The following is a 19772-nucleotide window of genomic DNA, read 5'->3' on the forward strand; positions in this document are numbered from 1 at the left end:
TCCTATGCATACACGTCACTGTCACCAGTCATTTCACTGAAGCCTTTACCTTCTTGCAGACATGCCTCAACAATTCCCGAAGGTAACTCTGAGTGAGGCAGAAGAGGAGACCCAGCTGTTAACAGAGAAAGTGTACGCATCAGCGCTAAAGGAAGAAGACAACAAGGATGCCTTATCAATGTTCACCGTGCCAGAGGACTGCCCGATCGGCCTTCAGCAAGCCAAGGAGCATGAACTGCTTAAGGAGCTTGCAGAGCAACGTTCAGAGCAGAGTACCAAGAGGTAGGCCCTGCTATTGGTTTGGCACCAAATCAAAAATGACATCTTGTCACTCAGATTGATATCATAAATGAAACGGTAGCTTGTATTCATTTCATTTCTAATGTTGCAGGAAAAAAAGCTTGAAGATGATTCGTTCCCATTCAATGTTGCTGCAAATGCCAGTGAACGCGGATTGTAGCCGGCCAGTGGCAGTCACGCCGTACCTGTCCCCCAGCTCCACCTGCTCATCAGTGCCAGAAAACTGCCCCGATTACCAGAGGGTCACTATTAGTGGTGATTACTGTGCTGGAGTGAGTACTGTAAACATAAATGTGTGAGAAAGTGATCATTTTGCTAAACAAATTGTGTATTTACTGCTCCCATCTTATGGTGTCGTGGTGACAGAATATTGAAAAACTTTGGCCGGATTGCAATGATTCATGTTTATTCTCCATTTAGATCACAGTGGAGGACTATGAACATTCAGCCAAAAGTCTGTTAAAGGCTCTGCTTATTCGCGAGAAATACTCAAAGCTAGCCTATCATCGGTTTTGCCGAACAACAGCCCAGTTCCTCCGCAGCGCTGAGAACATGACATGGAGGGAAGAAGATGAAGTTCTTCCAGGTTTGAAGTGCATATATAAACATCACTGTGATACTCTCACTGTTGTTTTATTCTGGTTTGTATGAGGGTAACAGAATAATGCGGTGGTCTCCAGATATGTGCCCGTGTCCAACCGGTGGAGAAGATCCCTACAGCACCCACAACATCCCGGAGGATCTGAACTATGAGCTGAAGATGAAGGATGGGATAGTGTACGTGTATGACAATGCAGAAGCTCTGAGGGAAAACCAGCCTCATGACCTTCCTTACCCAGACTTTGAGACCTTTGCCGTCGACTTCAGTCATGTGCTGGCAATGATTGCAGACGGGCCGACGTGAGTTGCCAAAACAAATCGACACAGCCGCTATGCCGGTCGAATAAACAGCCCTGGTTGGAAAACTGGTTGTTGCCGCAATTGCGTGAAGTTACACAAATCGGACCACTTTAATGTCTCGCGCTCTGATTTTCAGGAAGACGTACTGCCACCGACGACTCAACTTTTTGAGTTCAAAGTTCTACCTCCATGAGATGCTCAATGAGATTGCCGAGCTAAAGGAGCTGAAATGTGTGCCTCACAGAGATTTCTACAATGTTAGGAAGGTTAGATTACTGCGAATAATACACCTCAACATGTTTTCATGTTCTCACTACTGCCTTTAACTGTTGTGTGTAGTGAACACTGAAGTTGTCCGTCCAGCACACATTTCATTCTTTTTCGTTCCTTTCTCTCAGGTGGACACACACATTCATGCCGCCGCCTGCATGTCCCAGAAACACCTGCTGACCTTCATTCAGGAAACATATAAGGCCGATGCCAACCGTGTGGTGTTGGAAAATGCTGGACAAAAGATAACCCTCCAGCAGGTTTTCCACAGTCTCAATAAGGATCCCTATGACCTTACCGTGGACTCTCTGGATGTGCATGCTGTAAGAAAAATCAAAAATGCCACCACTTACAATTCCTTCTCTCTGCCAATTTGTGCCACCTCCATCTCCAGTACAGGAAAATACCAGTATTAATTAGAACTTTTAAATTACTAATCATTCTAACTTCCTGATTTTGCTTTTCATTTATCAACTTTTCAGGGCAGACATACCTTCCACCGTTTCGATAAGTTCAACTCAAAGTACAATCCAGTCGGAGCTAGCGAACTTCGAGAAATATTCCTGAAAACGGACAACCTCCTGGACGGAGAGTATTTTGCTCGCATCATCAAGGTATTGTGTCGAGTAATCACTGTACGTCTGAACCTTTGCAGAGACGGCTTAGTACACTACTTCTCTCCTTTAATAGGAAGTGTCCCATGACCTGGAGGAGAGTAAGTACCAGCACGCAGAGCCTCGCCTGTCCATCTATGGACGCTCTCCAGGGGAGTGGCACAGTCTGTCAAAGTGGTTTATTCAGCACAAAGTACACTCTCCAAACATGAGGTGGATCATTCAAGTTCCCAGAATATAGTGAGTGCTACAGGCTTAATAAATCCTCATGCTTCTAATTGAATAGATATTCTGAAAATGGCAAGTATTACATTTCCTAAAAATATACGTTTTTATTTGTTTTGATGTGTTTCAGTGATATTTTCAAGGCAAAGAAACTGGTACCCAATTTTGCCAAGATGCTGGAGAACATATTCCTTCCTCTATTTGAGGCGTCTGTTAACCCACAGAACCACAAAGAAATTCATGTTTTCCTAAAATACGTAAGATATTGTACAACAGAGTTCTCGAAATGATCAAGAGCCTCGAAATGATCAACTTGCGTTCACCAAGGATTGGCTCGTGTTTCTAATTCATATCATGTTTGATTTATGTTTTTTATTATTTATACTCTAACATAATCACTGCTAACCCCCCATGTAAGTTGTATGCGCAGTATATGAACACAGATAAGTTGTTTATATAATATATATAAACAACTTATGTATATAACTTATTATATAATGATGTGTGTTTTAATAAGTATTAATCAAAAATATAATTTAAAAATTACAGTTTGTTAAAACCATTCTGCTAAACCAGGGTCAATGTAATGTCTTCTCTTGAAGAAATAAATGAAGTAATTTGAGGTAAATTAAGCAATTCATAGAATAGAACAAACAAACTAATATTTGTGACGTGAATATTGAAACAAATTTCCCTTTGGTGCCTACCAGGCTTCATGAAACCATCCCAGTAGTAAAGTGATATTTTTTGTGCAGGTGTCAGGGTTCGACAGTGTAGACGATGAGTCCAAACACAGCGATCACATGTTCTCCTTCAGGAGCCCAAAGCCAGAACAGTGGACTGCAGATGAGAACCCTCCATACAGCTACTACATCTTCCACATGTATGCAAACATCATGGTCCTCAACAACCTCAGAAAGTAAGTCCCAATGCCTTCTTGCCTCTTCAAAACATACTTCTTCATTAAGGGAAATTGCTTTGCTGTAAGATTGATGGAGGAAAATGTGAAATGGACCTAAACTGGTGCCGTGGTTCCAGCACTGAGTGGACAGTTGACTAAAGCTTTAAAAGGGAAGAAGCTATTCATTGATACTTTCTCTGACAAGTACTGAACTACTGAACTCACACCTAGTGAGAGTAACTTTGACCTCTCGAAAGGCTATGCAGCTGATGTCTATAAATATGGTCTTCATGATGAATACAAGGATGAGCAGATGTAGACTCTGCCATGATTCGCCGACACACAGTATATTGATGGTCCTTTTGTGTCCTGTAGAGAGCGCGGACTGAGCACCTTCCAGTTACGTCCCCATTGTGGAGAAGCTGGATCCATCACTCACTTGGTCTCTGGCTTTCTCACATCAGACAACATTTCCCACGGACTCAACCTGAAAAAGGTAGCTCATAATATGGGGCTTGTACTATGTGGGCTAACCTGCAAAGATCAGTAGTATGACAAGCCTCTATGCTTTTTTTTAATAGTAAATTGAAACTGAAGACACAAAGTGAAAACACAAAGGAGTTTTGATAACAACATAATCAACAATTAAACTTTTGAATTCATGAATTCATCATTAAATGTATCGGAACTCACAGCTATTATATTTAACAACTCATTATTTGTGAGTCCATGCGCACCACACACATTCAACCGTAACAGAGCTTATTTCCAGCTTTGTGCAGAGCATGTGGTCCATTCAGTATTTTTTTTCTTATGGTTATTGTTTATCTGACCGAGAGAGTTGTATTTTTTTAAACTTCCCTCAGAGCCCCGTCCTGCAGTACCTGTACTACTTGGCCCAGATTCCAATCGCAATGTCTCCACTCAGCAACAACAGCCTGTTTCTGGAATACTCCAAGAATCCTCTCCTAGAGTTCCTGCACAAAGGTCTGTGTGTGTCCCTGTCCACAGATGATCCCATGCAGTTCCACTACACCAAGGTAAACGGAAAGCCACGATTCACTCGTCACTAGGCCAGAACATTGGTCCATGTCTCTACAAACATACTAATGGGCTTTAGACGCCGTTAGTACTGCAGTGTAAATAATTCTCCGTTGTTTTGTCCTGCTTGTAGGAACCACTCATGGAAGAGTACGCTATCGCAGCTCAGCTGTGGAAGCTCAGCACCTGTGATGTGTGTGAAATAGCCAGAAACAGTGTGCTGCAGAGCGGCCTGTCGGATGAGGTAGTGACACCGGTTTCTCTGCCGTCTTTCCTCATATTGAACATTAATCCCACCGGTTTCCCAGTACTTTTTTTTGTCGTTTGTTTACAGAACAAGAGGCACTTCTTGGGAGTGAACTATCTGAAAGACGGACCCGAAGGGAATGATATCCGCCGGACCAACGTCGCCCAGATCCGCATGGCCTACAGACACGAGACACTGTGCAATGAGCTCAGCTTCATAGTCGATGCAGTGAGGTCTGAAGCTATGAGTTGCCAGTATGAATGATCTAGACCTTGCATTAGACAAGCAGGCTTATTTTTTGTGCCAACGATGATAAAAAGAAAAAACACAATATTGTGTCAGTAAAAAAGCAACGTCTGTCACGAGGTGATGGTTTGGTAAAGTGAAAGCGCATGCTTTGGATGAGTGACGGCACTTTGTTTCTCAAAGGTTTAGACAAAAACTGTCGAAAGCCAGACGTGGGAAGTACATTAAATAACTTATGACACCAGATCACTTGTAGTTGAGAGAGTGTTACACAATGTTTGAGGCTCTGATAACAGATGACGCCCGGCACCTTTCTGCTGTCTCTCCCTTCAATACTGTGGCATGTTTTGGAAGAGAAGACATCAATATACTGGGAAACACAGAAGTATGTAATGACATGAAATGATGTGTACGTGTCGCTTATGCTCATCATCTGTCGCAGCAGACGTGTTAAAAGCATGAATGGTCTTTGGTTTTATTAATGTGCATTGTAAGGCAAACATGGCCCTCTAGTGGCTAAACTGCACCAGGTAACAAAATCAGATGAATGTAAACACTAAGATACACTTATAACATTAAGAAAAGTAAAAGCTCTTTATGGTCATTCTGTTACATTTTATTTCCAACAATACAATCGATACGTTTTGTCTTTAAAAATAATATTACTGAGTTGTTGTCCATGGGGGCGGGAAAGTAGTTTAACTTGCATTGTCTTCCACTTCTATCTTCTCATCTTCCTGGGCGGCTGTCTTGGTTTCCTTGATATTGTTCACACATGTCCACTCTTCTGTCTGGATGTTTTCTTGCTGCGGCTTCATGTCAGAGCTCAGAACACAACTCCTCCTCCTTTTCACAGAGAGAAAGAATCAAATCATATAATGCTCTTCTGGTTGTAATAAAAAAAAAGAAGGACAAACGTGGTTTTGATGAGCGGTATCTAAACAGGTTGTGTAATCAGTTTATCCAGAGCTCCTCAGTGCTGTTGTGTACAGAGCCCACTGATTAACTAATCAATATGTGTACCGTACTTCATACAACATCATTTAACTTCATGAAATATTATCAATGTGAAAAAAAAACACTCACATTTTCATGTATGCAAGGATGATTATTGCAGCAAGGAGAAGGGCAAAAGTCACGGTGAAGAGTATAGCCTTTACTGGAAAAAACGTGTACAAGAAAATATATTAGTCATAGGAAACCTATAAATACTTATTTACTAGATTTTTACTTATATTTTTTCACTCATTATACAGAATTTTTGTTGCAGTATGAGTTGGACAAAATGTTCTTCCAAAGCAGTAATTCCCTTATACCTCCTGCTGGTTGTGCCTCACTGTGGATGGTTTCAGGAGTCAAGGGGGTAGACAATGCAGATTGTGGTCTCCATGTGGGATTTGCTGTTTTAGGAGGAAACTGAGTTTGTCTTGAGTAATCGCTCCTGTTCAAAGGGCTATCGGTTGTTGCATCCTTCAATTGTGTTGCAGCATCTGTGCATGAGCATAAGCATATGTCAGCACAATTCACTCCCATTAGTCTGAGATAATACCTTCCGATGAATATGGTTCATTTACAAAACAAGTCTTGTGCATTGTTAAGAAAAGCTTGCATTATATATACACATTAACATTTGTCACTTGATAATAAATAAAATGTATATACAAAGGTCCTACCGGATTCATTGAAGCAAAACACATCAAATTTTTTTGTAACAGGTGCTCGCCATGGGACCAAGCCTTTCTGATTTTGGCCACAATTATTAAGGGCTTTGATGCGAGGAATGACCACATAATGTTCATCAATCCATCCATACCTGAATAAAATCCAAATACGACAACGTCAGGAACATTACATGAAACTCTACTGAGGTGACTGAGGATCATTTCTTCTCTGGTCTTACCTGCACGTTTCTAAACCTCTAGTGAGAGCTTCCTGTAGTTGAGCTTTTGAGGCAATGTTCACTCCGAGGGACGAGCACAGCCACCGAGCTTCAGAGGCGTTGAAGGAATACTCAGGCTGGTTGCGGTCATTTAACGTACTAACCTGGAACACTCCAGCAATACTTTGGTTTTCTGCTGGGAAAACTGGAAAAGGCATACAAAACATTTTCCAATTCAGAAAGTTTCCAGTGGAGGAATCCTTATATTTGGAACAGAATAATAATTTAACAAATGAATAAAAATCAAAACTGCTGGAATCACTTACCTCTGATGCGGCTCGTGTCAATAGTTTGATCAGAGGTGACTTGAGTGAAAGACAACAGCGAAGTGATGCAAAACCAAATCATATTTATTTCTGGTCAGAGTCCAGTCAGATAAAAGCAGAGCGATGGCAAGTAATGCACAGTTTATGTGACTGCGAGCCAAATGACAGGGTTAAATAGGGTTGATCCTTTTCCACTGGGGCGTATGGACTCGGTCATTACCAGAAAGTAACGGAAAAGGAAGAGGGAAGTGCTGCTCCCGGGCCAGATCAAGAGCCATCATATGTTCTCGGAGCAGGGCCCAGGAGACAAGCAGATAAAAAAATATGTCAACAGGAGATAAAGCTACGGGAATGCTCAATAAAAGGTGGCTAATTCATGCTTCCTGATTAAGTGAAGAATTAAACTGGATTCCTCTTGTGAAAAACATGGTATGTAATACGAGAGGAATGTCCTCAAGTGATGCACTATTGCTGACATCTGACACCGGGCACTACGTCCAAATGACTTCCTCCCACGGGAAATTCCTCCATCACGAACATGCTTATGATGTCTGGTATCCTCCGATGAGCCTTTGGCACACAACTACATCCCACTTCCACAAAAAACACATCCACACGACCTGGTGGCAAGGAAATGACGAACGCGCAGCAGTGTTTTTGTCAGTGTCATGGTCCGACCTGTCCCAATTGACCGGCGCAGCTGTAACACGTTGCACTCATCGAGCACCTGATCGTCCCCAAACGAGGAACTTAAAGTTACGGCTGAAAAAACTCCACGCAGCCTGGCTCGCTACCTCTCTGGATTCCCCGCCAGCTGCCCTGTGGAATATGGTTGTTTACAATAAAGACTCTTAAAACCACTTCCGTTCTGTCTGAATTCTGCTCCTGGGTCAATCACTGCCACAACAACATGACACTCAGATGTGAGGCGTCGACGACGGCACAATGAATTACTATTGGAAAGGACAGATATTCAACTTCTCTTAAGGTCACTCTGGACTACTCCTATGAGATGCGTTGGAAAGTGAGAACAGACATGTTGGTGAGCAAGAAAATAATATGCTGCTTTCGTGCCAACAGTTATATTAATACCAGTATGTTACCTGCAGGATAATGTTACAATCAGTATCTACATTTATTTATTTTATTTACTACTCAGGAAAGTCACCAAAAACTTGAGTTAAGATGTGTTTATAAGTTGTTTCCACTGCAAGGTTAGAAGATAGAATATAGCACCAATCAACTTTGGTAACATCTTATATATCTCAGTAGAAACGACTGCCATATCTTTTAAGGCACCTTTATTTCAGGGAGATCCTGAAACTTACAAATAATTAATAACCAAGGGTGGCACACATGTGCAAAGAAGATCTAATCAGTGCTCTCATGTAGAAGAAATCTCTCAGTGCTCTGAAGGCAATAGGACACACATGATCAATCAAACACAAAAAAAGATTGCACTTATAATTGAAAGCATTTAAATACACATTATAGAAATGAACAGAACATTCTTTTATATTGTATATCTTTAAATATTATATGAAATCTCAAAGGGGCTTTACTATTAGACCTGATGAATTGTAATTATAACATGAATGTTGAAAAATATACAATTTTATAGCATTTAACACCTATATATATCTATATAGATATATAGATATATATACATAGAGACTATGCACTACATTGCACTATATAATTGGTCCCTAAACAGAATTTCTTTTGTCAATTTGTCATGTTAAGTTAATACAAATGAACTGTTAACTATAACAAAAGCAACATTATCCATTAAGCCTCCCAAAACGTCTTTAGCCCTCAAGAGTCAGGGTCATGGATTCAAGTGGGTCTGATTGTTGTCACGTGGTAAACTGGCAGAGACAAAGGACAACTGGCTCAGTTATTCTGTACTTTCTTTGGTTGTTCTTCTACAATCAGTCCAAAGATCTTTATCTCACCTCGAACAAAAGTCGGTCTCTGCTTACGTGTCCTCTCGTTTTTTGTAGTAGTCACTGAAGAATGTAAAAATACTGATAACGAGACACATCACTACAAACAGTGTCAAAGCGATCCAGAGAATTCGTCGACTCAAGGGAATCTTGGGACAAAACCGACCAAGAAGAACCAGGACCTCCTGCATCCTCCTGTGGAGTTAATTACAGCATTCAGTACACATCGGACTTGCTCATATACGTCAGCAGTTAAAACATTTACTTCAGCCAAATCCCAAAATCATCAACGAGATCCACTTCTTGAAATTTGGCTGTTTACTCCTTCAAATTTGAATACAGCCTTTTCTTTTTGTTGTATATTAAACCATTAATTGATAATAATTAAATTCCCTCACAATAAAAAGCCTCTGTGTCTATAATTTAGAATGTTTATCAAGATAATGTCAGTGGCAGGAAATTGGGGTTTTTGTATCAAGTATGAAAATAAGAGTATGTGTAATGTCACTTTCGTTAAACCACCAAGTCTATTAGGTCAAACTGTCAGAGCTTCCACGGAGCCCACACTGTCACTAACTACCGTTCCCAAATAAAAAACTGCAATCTACAAAATGAGTTAGAGGGACATATGGAGGATGTACGGCTGATTCAGCATGGAAAACAGGTTTGGTGCCAAAAGAGATATAATCTTTTTTTCTATCATGATAGACTTTAGTCTGCGTTCAAGGGGCGGGTCTTTACAACAGGTCGATTGATCCCCAACGTACGGTGGCCCTAAAGTGCTGATTGGACAGACGGACTTAACTTTAATAGAAAGAAACTAAGGCCAAAAGACAGCGAAAAAACATCCCAAAATACTATAATATTTACAACACCAGGAGGCTCTCCTGCTACTGATTTCTTGATTACCGTAATATCCAAAAAGCTGCATTTCTCCGCTTTCTGGTGAGAGACGGGGTTCACCCTGGATTGGATGCCAGCCAATCGCATGGCTAACACAGAGACAAACAACCATTCACACTCACATCCCACACCTACGGCGAGTTTAGAGTTACCAATCAACCCGATCCCTAGAGCATGTCTTTGGACTGTGGGAGGACCCGGAGAACCCGGAGAGAACCCAGGACCTTCTTGCTGTGAGGCGACAGTGCTAACCACCACACCACCATGCCGCCCCTTTACTCACCAACAGAACACAAATAATCTGAGGAGGATTTTTATCCTGACAAATGAACATCCGACTTTCTGGAAGTCGATAACAAAATACATCTTAAAAGTTGTAAGATTCATATAAATGCTGAAAGTTGGAGATGTCCTACATAGAGACGGGTCTCACTGAGATTTACTTCCATCACGTAGATGAGTTTCAGGTTCATTTTTAGTTTGTTTTTAGTGCATTTTGAATGGAACTATCAATACAGTTTATTTATTGTTTATATGTTAATTTATTATTTGTTTTAAAGTAACAGGTTCAGTTTACCTGCTTGTTCTTCTCTTCTTTCCGCTCTCTTCATCCTTATCTTTTAATTCCAGCAATTTCCCTGCAGCGTCTTCCTCTTCCGGCTTCTCCCTCTGGAGTTCTTTGCTTTGCTTCAGTCCCTCTTGTAAGCTGCATTTATAAATGTTCAATTTAACCAGCAATATCGAAGGTCATACAGTATTAATATTTACATCCTATCCTCAGGCAGTAACATTCAATGTGTCACATATTTAAAGTTGTATGCTTAACATTACAACAACATACCAGATGAGCCTCATACATGTGGAGGTTTGTGATGACAAACGGCAATGTCAGTATACAATGTGTGTTTGTGTGTAGTTAAGGACGAGGAGAGACAGCCTCACCCTTTATTATACGACTCCTCTTCGATCTTTGTCTTGAGCTCGGCTCTGATCTCGGCTCTGATCTCTTCTAAGTTAACCGGAGACTTGGCTGGCACACTTTCCTGCTCCGACACACTCTTTCCACTGCATTGTTTCAGATGGGAAAGAACAATCAGCCTCGGACAGAACCACCATCACAGCAGAGGTTACAAAACGGATTAGTGGACATCTTGGTTCCATCACAACACCGTGGCCTTCGTGGTCTTTTTTTTTTAACAGCAAACGTGCTGCACTGAAGTGGTGGTGTGCATTATAGACATGATTGGAGGGGGGAAGAAAATGAATGGAGCCGGCACTTTGCTCATTTGTTTTTGCTATTCTTTTCTCCTCGCAGAACCTCTAGACACTCGAGAGCTCCACTCAGGCTCTCTGTATAACCAGGATATGATTCGAGCTTCGGGCCTGGACTTTGTCAAACTCTTTGCACAAATGTTTAGATTACGACCCAGGGCAGCTTATCCATCATCTGCAGCTAGGTTTGGTTATTTTTTACGCTGTCACCCCACTGGGGCTTTTCTCTGCACCGTAAAACACATCCTGAGAGTCATGCACACACAAAGCAGAGGTCTCACTGCAGCACAAAATGCTTTTTGATAAGGTTAATGTTTCGGGCTCCGCCCATTGTTTCAGGACTGTGTGGTGACCTTGGGAATCCAGCAATTGTATGTGTACGCACTGTGCATGCATTCATGTGTTTTTTACACGTGCGCAAGAAAACACCAGGAGAACATTAAAGACATACCATTCTGTGGCTGGTTGTGCTGCCTCTGTGGGAGCATTCCCTTTCACATCATTTGCTTCACACTAAAGAGGAGAGTGTTGAATATTTTAATAAATGATTTCAATAATACACAGTAAACAGAAACCACCAGAGACGTTTAGAGGGGAAATGCCTATTGAGGGAGACTCAAAGATACCTCACAAGAAACCCCAAATAGACAAGAACTACAACTTGTAGTTCAGTACTTTAGTGAATATGTTTTGTTACCATCAGTTTTGTTACTGACAATTAATATAGATATTATTGGACCAGCACTTATTATTAATAACCAGTAAATTACTGCAATAAAAGACAACTGGCCTACATTCCAAAAACAGATTGTCTTGAAGAATGTCTTATAAAGATGTATTTCATAACATAAGGGATGATTTTAAAGTAAAAACATTGTACAAAAGACTAGTCCATCAGGGAGATTGGGTGTTACCGCCTCAAATGCTTGATATCTAACTTCCCATCAGCTGCTGACAGGACAGGACAAGACATAGCAGGACAGGACAGGACAGGACAGAACGACCTACCAGGACAGGAAGAGCAGCGCCAGCTGCGGGTCCCATGCAGGGGCCGGGGCCGGGGCCGGCTATGGCTGGGGTCTGACCTGGGATGTTCAGGAGGTTGAATTTAGGCACCACTGCTACGCTCACCCTGCGTCTGGGCAGAGCCTGGTGGGGGTGAAAGGAGACGGGCATCACGTGCCAGTAGTAAAGACTGGATATGAGAATTGAGGGATGTTTTCTTTGTTGATTTTAAATAATACAACTACAAGGCCTGATGAAATATAAAACACAGAAACAAAAAAAAAGAAGTTTAAAAAAAACATTTTAGTCGTGATTGGCTAAACCATATGACTGCTTAGCATCAGCATGTTAGCATGAAACAAGCAAGCAGAAACACCCCAAAAAATAGTGCAAGTGTTCAATTTGAAACCATATGAAACTGAGAGAAGCAGACAATCAGCTGTAATGAGAGAATGTGCTTAGTAGAAGACGATTCATTAAAAAGTTGTAATTTTCTGATGATTAATTGACAAATATTTCATCACTAAAAAACAGTAAAAGTGAAGCACTTACCTTTCCCAGGGTGAGGGACATCGATCTTGACGGCCGTGGAACTCCATCGTCTTTATAGAGACATGCGAGACGCACAGAATACAGCATTACATGAGCACAAAACCATTACCTTCATGCTGCTATTCAGTTTCCTGGTTAAAAAATATGTTGGTGGGGTAAAGCGGCAACGATGCTAAAAAAGGAACCTACATTATCAAACATCAGAATGTTTTCAATGGCACAGTCTTACCTCCTGTGTCTATGGACCCTCCGTAACAGCGGTTTGAATTCTGGTTGGCCAGCTTCTTGAACTCCATCAGCTCTGCGTGGTCCTTCTCATACGTCCTCTTCAGGTTTTCCACATATTGCATCATGACCTCGGTGGCCTTGTTCATACGTTTCTCCTGTTTCACAAAGAAAAAACAGTCAATATCACAGAGCGCAGGCACGCGCCGAACGGTAAGCATTTTAGCAGAGAGAGTTGAAGCCGTGAAGCAGACTACACAAGTTGAAATTTGACCTATTTATCAAGGTAACTGCCAAATAATATGGAAATATATTCTCCCATGTATGTTGTGTTTTTGGCCACCGGATAAATCAACAGCTAAGTTTGTGTGTCAGCTGTTGATGCTGGGCAGGTAGCGTGCAGCGGGTTCATCACAGGCTTTTGCTCAAAGCTGCTGACAGCTTTTGGGAACAGGGTTGAAAAGAGCAGTGAGAACAGATTTTAAAATATGCACATAGAAAAAAATACCGTATGGAAAAGGTCTTAATACGTAATAAATACATGTAAAATATCCTGCTTCATATTATATAATAAGGGACTACTAGTCATCTGATGATATATGAGACTTCATTTCTGTACCATTGCTGTAGGCTTATAATAATAAGATTGTTATTTATGGATGGGTAGCAGTACAAGGAAAAGATGAAAAGGGGATTTTTTTTGGATTTATAAATAGCCAAAGACCTTCATACTGCAAGAACTAGTCTGAGGTCAGCCCAGGACATCAGATAGAGGTCATGGGCCTTTTTAAAAAGGTTGCTACGTGACCCTGTGACATCCTGAAAAATGCAGCGTTCTCTGTATCAGCCTGTTGTGTCATCTGATTGTGTTTGTAGGACGGCACCTGTCGAACAGCGCCGACGATCTCCGATCTGCTGGAGAGTCGCGTGGCGAGCCGGTGCAGCACCGCTACCGTCTCTATGAGGCGCTGGTAGGCCTCGCGCTGCTCCAAATTCTGCCACTGGGGCGAAGTCATCTGCGAGAAACACAACGACAGCTCTCTCCCGTGAAAACTAAGTGTACATCAATGTCGTCTTTTGTACCTCGGATCGGACTCAGGTGCGATAAATATTCGCCGTGCGACCTTTCCAGGAAACATTAAAGAGACGAACGAGCACTAAAGAGCCAGAGGGAATTCTTCTTTTCTATTCAATCTATCATCAGCGGCTGTATTCCAGGGCTGACCTTCAGTGCTCCTTTGAACTCCTCCAGTTCTTTCTCGGTGTCTTCCTCAGTCAGGTTCCTCTCCCTCTCTGCCTGTTTCAGCCTCATCTCAAGAGTGTAGTTGTCGTTACGATATGCCAGCGACAGCTGGACAAATGCGTTCTGCGGGGAGGAAGTTACTACAATGTAACACTTGGAGATGGAAATGAACTGCTGCAACAAACAAACTCAGAGGAACCCATAGAAAACCCTCCCACAGTGCAGCACACACACATGCACGCAGGCTAAGTGAGAGGCAGTGAGGTTGTTTGCGTAATAGTAATATGCATTTTTATTGGTTAATTGTGTGAGGGAGAAGAGAGCAGCATAACGGTGGGAATGCGACATTGGACCACTTAATGTTTGCTACATTGATCAAAGCAAGTCTGCGCAGTTTTCTAACATACACGGCCCACGACCGAGAGGAAATATATGACCTCTGACTTCCTGACCCAGACACATCCCAGTGGAAAAAGCCAGAGGGCCTGCCGGTTGAGCCTGACAGCGTCACTAATGTTTGGATTTCTCTCTACAGGAAATAACTCAAAGTGTCTCATAGGTCTGATCAGGAACAGAAAAATACTTTCCTGTTGACAAAACACCCTAAAAATCGGGCAGACAATTTTTAAAGAGGTAACTAACAACTTTGTAATAAAACTGATTATTATGAACATGTTCAGCAGTGACTGACACAAAATATACGAGAGCTCACATTGCGTTCCAACTGTGTCTGAACACAATGTATTGCTAAAAGTCAGCAGATTATAGTTGGCAGTCAATTTAATGACCCATTGTATGAAGACTCATGAACACAAGGAACTACTGCAGTGTTTTATAGGGGGAATTAGAATGAGAATATTACATTTGACGTTTTCTTTTGGCAAGCTGTTTCCTTGTTTTTAAGTAGTACATGTATTTACTATGTAGTACTATTCAGACTTAGCAACGTGATTTAAAGATGTTTAATAAGTAAATGAGCAGTTCAATATTTTTGGAAAATTTTGTGTTCGTGAGTGTTAGATGAGCTTTTTAGCCTGGTTCTGTCCAAAGCAAACACTGAGGAGAATAGTAGAATAGTCTGTCCCCTCAATTTTAAAATGATTAATTTAAATTACAGATAAGCACAAGCAAAGAACCACACATGAAATATCAACTGTAGCATGCACTGAAAACTTCCAATCACTCATAATGTCTTATGACCGTGTGTATTTTTAACAGATATACTTTTTAGACAAAATCTAAACAGATCAGATACCAACCTCAACTTCTTTTTCAGTGAGAGGGGGTGCACTGGAATGACATCAGAGAGGAACTGTTATGGTGAGTAATGTACATGTATTATTTATCCACAGTAAAATGAAGACTTAAGGCGCGTTACTATTAAAAGATTAGACTGGAGAAACAAGGCAGAACGATTAAAGTTAACTAAAGCAGCCGTTGTTGCACACCAGCCTGGTAGACCTCGGTGCAGTTTGAGTTTTCGCAGCATCACATCTGAAATGTTTGGCATGGCGTCGGACTTCTCCTTCGCCTCCTCACAGCTGCCTGAGGGTGGATAGGGCGCCGCTCCTGCAAACACAGTGTTGCATAAATCAGCCCCAAAGCAAATAAAATCTGAAATCAAGACTCAACTGGTTTTGAGTCTATATAAGAGCACACATCTTAATGTAAACGGGTCCACTGGGCCCACAAGTGGAAATGACTCAAAAATAATTTATTCTGAAAATGTATTATATATTCTTAAGAAGACAACGTTATTTCTTCTTTCAAACATCATGTTATCTCGCTACAGTTGACCTTTAAAACCAATTAAGCGTTTGTTCAGTGTCTTTGAAAGATTTGTTCATAGCTGATACATGTATTTAAAGTTGCAACTTGTGACTTCATGCATGATTGGCTTACTTAAATATAAGCCTGTTAAGTCTCAACCGAATCAAGTATAACACAACAATAAAGCTATAGCTCTGTGTCTTTCCAAAACACACCAAGTACATAAAGCCATTTTATTCAATCTACTTTGGGTGGTATTGTCCTCAGAAAACTTAACATCATGTCATCTGCTGATGGAACATGCAAACAGCATTTATTTCTCTGTCGCAATGTTGCCAGTAAAAGCAAGATAAACGAGATAAGATCATCATCATCATCTGCTGACTGAAACAGATTTTCCCTGAGATTCAGGAAGTGCACACCCTTGGCAACATTGCCGAATGTACTGCCGAAAGTACTTTCTGTCTTACGTGGCTACGAGGGGGAAAACAACAACTGTTACCTCTTTCCTGTTCAGCAGCTTCACTGAGGTCCGGTAACTTGGAACCCGCGATGCTTTGGTTACGCATTAGCTTGTGCTCCTGTACACAAACAAGCACAAACACGCATACACATAAAAAAAAACAAAGCACTCACACAACATTTTACAGAAGAGCCATTTGACTACCAAATCGGGCAGTAATGACGGCGACGCGTTCAATCTGCTGAACCGATTCGTTACCTCTCTGAATTTGGAGAGTTTCGGTACCCCCCCCTGCTGAGTGGGGAGGTCCTTGTATCCTGAGGCTTTGAAGGCAGCATCCCTGGGCTTGTCAGAGATGGTCTCCTCTGCTGTAGGCGGGAAACTCGGGGCGCCATTTCTAGAGTTGAGGGTGCCCACGGTGTCCCAGGAAACAGCCCTCATCAGAGGAGGGAAGGCGCCGATGGTCTTGATCTCCGCCGTACAGGGGGCCTGCTGGGTGGGGGGCCGAGGGACGGGCTTGGCCACGCCTGTGGCTGCCGCCTGGTTGGGGTTTCGACCCGGACCAGGTGCCTCATCTGCTTTACCGACTCCTGCGGGGTTTCTAGGTGCAGCTGGATCACAGTTCTCCTTCTGAACCGCAAAACGGGGCGTTAGAGTCCCAGAAGACACTTTCCTCTTCTCGGAGGGCCTCCAGTCCATCAGAAGTCTGTTGCCCTGAAGTAAGCAAGATAACAACTGGTTTTAATACATTTACATGAATACAAGCCTGTCCTATCACAATTAAAAACCTCTTTGAACTAAAACAACTGATCAAAACAAGAACGTCTGACCTCTTGATCCTGTGTCGTCAAGTCAGGCTGATCCCTCACGGGAGGAACTTCCAGATGCTGCAAGAGAGGACAACGAGCAAAGGGGTAATAAAATGTCCTCTGACAGTTTTAATAGGGGAAACATGAGCGTGCGTCAAAAATCGTCTGCATCACATCTCACATCCTTAAGAGTGAATGTTGTTTTTCAATTATTTTGTTACCTGTCCAACCGACTGCGAGTTGACAAATGTTGCCTCTGTGGGTCCTCCGGCTGAAACAGCAGTAAATAACCAACAAAAAGTCTTGCAAAGTACAATGGACGGAAAGTAATTTGGAAAAGATTATGAATAAATTGTAAACAGTCGTTTATTAAAGTACATTACCAATTTGAGGGGCGACAATCAGCGAGCTGCTTCTGGATGAACACGGGGAGGAAGACGGCGTCGGAGTTGGAGAGAGACCTTTGGGGAAAGAAACACATGACTCATTCAGTTCAATTCTGACTTTTACCTGTGGCTGAAAGAGTTTACCATAGAACCCTCAAAATGAGCAAAGAACATAACTTAACCTCACTTAGACAACAGAGCTGCCGTGTATTGTGTTAACATCTGTGTGTGCGTGCGGATCCGCTACCTGTGGGAGATTCGGAGAGCGAGCGGCGGCCGCGGCGCGTCAGGAAGCGGTCGCTGACCTTCTTGGCCTGTTGGAGCAGCTCCAGGTTCTTCTGCCGATCCTCGTTGGAGAGCTGCAGCTCCGGCAGCTGATCTTTCAGCAGGTCGATCACATTACCTGTGCTGTCTGAGAAAGAGGAATACGCACACAGACAAGAAGATACAAGCACACTTTGGTTTCGTGGTTATTTGTTTTGTCAAGAAATGCAGTAATAGAAAAACAGCGATGTTAATCAATAGTCTTGTCTGCCTGCTTAAATCCGAAAATATATGTTTTGTCCGATAACTCTTTGTGGACAAGAAGATACCAGAGTCTGAGAGTACTTCTGTATTCGAAGAAGATATTTGTCAGTATAAAATTTAATGACAATGAATAATTCACAGATGTGAGCCAACAAATCAGGTGATGAGGTTCGGCCAAGTCAGCGATGTTTTTATCTCTTTCGAGAAGGGCAACAAACTAAACATCAAAAGTAAGCAAAGCTGCAAAAGCATTTCAGGCATGTGGGAGGACATACAGACAGATTAATCTCTTAGGACACAGATGACCAAACTTAGTCGTAATGTGTTCTCTTAAAAACAGTGACTTTAATTTGGTGCTAAACTAAACCAAACGTTTTTCCAATGATAACATCAGAGAAGCTTTCACCATGTTGTGGCTATTGTTAGATAGAATCTGCAGTGTGAATGTGTGTGTGTGTGCAGGGTTTACCCACCGACAGTGGTGATGGGCCCTCCAGTGGAGTTTCTGGCCAGCCGAGCTCTGGGACTGTGTGGCCTAAGAAAGAGGAAACAGACACATTGTCCCAGTTTACAGTCAAAAAGAATAAAACCGGTTCAGTGTTTTAGTGTTTGAGTAGGAGGATTACCTGGTCTGCTCCAGAGGACGTCCGTCTTGTTGGACAATGGTGGCCTGCTGTGGGTAGACGATGGTGGGGGCCGTCATGACAGCTGGCATCTTGCTTAGTGTAGACTGCACAAAATAATTTAATAAAAACACAACAACACAAATGTTGTCAATGGTAAAATAAAGTTTCGGCAAAAGTGGCATGTGTTTTACTTTCATTAACACAAGTTTGCATCTGAATATGCATTATATTAACATAATATTAACAGACATAATATAGGCTACAGTTGTGCATATTCCCCAACAAATAAATATGAAATCCGGTGACCACAAACAATGAAAGTGGGTGCCTTTAACTACCTTGAGAGGTTTTGGCTTTGGAGCAGCTGTGCACTCTGATCAGCATCCTCCAATAATGACTCAATACTTCAACCCTTCTCTGAAAGTCCTGATCAACCACAGCTCTGGTTACACAGAGGCGTGTGTGAGAATGCTAGATATTAGTCCTCTCATAGTGCTGCCATTCAGAGACACAGACCACATCATCTAACTATTCCCACAGGCACAATTTGGACTCCTAGTGAAACGAGTCAACTGCACTTCCGAATAAAATTGGTAGAGCACTAAGTCCAATATTTGCCAAGCGTCACATCATCTTAAATTATAGGTAGGTCCGGTCCTGTTCCTTCCAAAACCCCTTGTCCAACCAACCTAAGGTAGTAAGCAACTAAACTTAAACTGAGATCAATCAGTAATTCCGTGAGCTCTTCTTTCCGCTTATCTCTGCACTAGAATCTAAATGAAAGGAAGGACGTGCAGCACTGGAGGTGGATACTTTCACAGTGTTGGCACATGGCCTGATTTGATTACTCAGCTTCATTACATTCGGCAACATGTCTTATCTATCCTGGGTGCTTATGAGTGACTTTAGTGGAAGACAATGTTCTCAGACTGTTTAACAATTTGCTGCCTCCAGGATGTTTGATGATTCAACTTCTGAATGTGACCCCTTCCAGATTACATGGTCCATATAAAGTTGTGACATGTTGAAAAACATCTCTAATATGGGGGATGTTTGTGATTCAGCAGGTCAGCTGACCCAAATGAGATTTGAGGC

The 19772-nt window shown here is 42.0% G+C and overlaps 3 protein-coding genes across 4 annotated transcripts in view; 1 reads left to right on the forward strand and 2 right to left on the reverse strand.

The window, feature by feature from the left end:
- On the forward strand, window positions 1-5660 carry ampd3a (adenosine monophosphate deaminase 3a). The gene is made up of 14 exons (XM_040169242.2): window positions 1-282; window positions 392-572; window positions 721-886; window positions 981-1200; window positions 1337-1466; window positions 1599-1793; window positions 1953-2084; window positions 2161-2324; window positions 2440-2566; window positions 3065-3228; window positions 3586-3706; window positions 4077-4250; window positions 4385-4495; window positions 4586-5660. The coding sequence occupies exons 1-14, from the start codon at window positions 62-64 to the stop codon at window positions 4760-4762; spliced, it is 2283 nt and encodes a 760-aa protein (XP_040025176.1). The 5' UTR covers window positions 1-61; the 3' UTR covers window positions 4763-5660.
- Window positions 5339-8242, reverse strand: lyve1a (lymphatic vessel endothelial hyaluronic receptor 1a). Its single transcript, XM_040169262.2, has 6 exons — window positions 6950-8242; window positions 6645-6828; window positions 6418-6557; window positions 6061-6234; window positions 5831-5903; window positions 5339-5590 (listed from the first exon to the last, which is right to left on the reverse strand). Exons 1-6 carry the CDS (start codon window positions 7029-7031, stop codon window positions 5443-5445), a joined length of 801 nt encoding a protein of 266 aa, XP_040025196.1. The 5' UTR covers window positions 7032-8242; the 3' UTR covers window positions 5339-5442.
- mrvi1 (murine retrovirus integration site 1 homolog) overlaps window positions 8236-19772 on the reverse strand; it is a 23567-nt gene continuing 12030 nt past the window's right edge. Inside the window, exons 14-33 of one of the 2 annotated variants that reach the window (XM_040169219.2) lie at window positions 18678-18781; window positions 18525-18586; window positions 17771-17935; window positions 17521-17598; window positions 17359-17408; window positions 17159-17215; window positions 16587-17042; window positions 16368-16446; window positions 15544-15664; window positions 15355-15385; window positions 14078-14218; window positions 13737-13868; window positions 12857-13010; window positions 12628-12677; window positions 12079-12219; window positions 11522-11583; window positions 10741-10863; window positions 10376-10504; window positions 8905-9090; window positions 8236-8817 (exon numbers count right to left, since the gene is read on the reverse strand). In XM_040169219.2, the coding sequence (XP_040025153.2) occupies window positions 8928-9090; window positions 10376-10504; window positions 10741-10863; window positions 11522-11583; window positions 12079-12219; window positions 12628-12677; window positions 12857-13010; window positions 13737-13868; window positions 14078-14218; window positions 15355-15385; window positions 15544-15664; window positions 16368-16446; window positions 16587-17042; window positions 17159-17215; window positions 17359-17408; window positions 17521-17598; window positions 17771-17935; window positions 18525-18586; window positions 18678-18781 (2298 nt within the window). In that variant the 3' untranslated portion in view covers window positions 8236-8817; window positions 8905-8927. Of the gene's footprint in view, window positions 9091-10375; window positions 10505-10740; window positions 10864-11521; window positions 11584-12078; window positions 12220-12627; window positions 12678-12856; window positions 13011-13736; window positions 13869-14077; window positions 14219-15354; window positions 15386-15543; window positions 15665-16367; window positions 16447-16586; window positions 17043-17158; window positions 17216-17358; window positions 17409-17520; window positions 17599-17770; window positions 17936-18524; window positions 18587-18677; window positions 18782-19772 lie in introns of both variants that reach the window. The other variant, XM_040169213.2, reaches the window with a different exon arrangement.

The sequence above is a fragment of the Gasterosteus aculeatus genome, chromosome 12 (assembly GCF_964276395.1).
Source record: "Gasterosteus aculeatus chromosome 12, fGasAcu3.hap1.1, whole genome shotgun sequence".
Lineage (NCBI taxonomy): Eukaryota > Metazoa > Chordata > Actinopteri > Perciformes > Gasterosteidae > Gasterosteus > Gasterosteus aculeatus.

Bases quoted from the DNA above. Each gene is read 5' to 3' on its own strand.
- ampd3a (XM_040169242.2), top strand. From the start codon at position 62: ATGCCTCAACAATTCCCGAAGGTAACTCTGAGTGAGGCAGAAGAGGAG. The intron at 2,567-3,064 runs GTAAGATATTGT...TTTTTTGTGCAG, and splicing joins TTCATGTTTTCCTAAAATAC to GTGTCAGGGTTCGACAGTGT. The intron at 4,251-4,384 runs GTAAACGGAAAG...TCCTGCTTGTAG, and splicing joins TGCAGTTCCACTACACCAAG to GAACCACTCATGGAAGAGTA.
- lyve1a (XM_040169262.2), bottom strand. From the start codon at position 7,031: ATGATTTGGTTTTGCATCACTTCGCTGTTGTCTTTCACTCAAGTCACC. The intron at 6,558-6,644 runs GTAAGACCAGAG...GATTTTATTCAG, and splicing joins AGAGGTTTAGAAACGTGCAG to GTATGGATGGATTGATGAAC. The intron at 5,591-5,830 runs GTGAGTGTTTTT...CTCTGTGAAAAG, and splicing joins ATCCTTGCATACATGAAAAT to GAGGAGGAGTTGTGTTCTGA.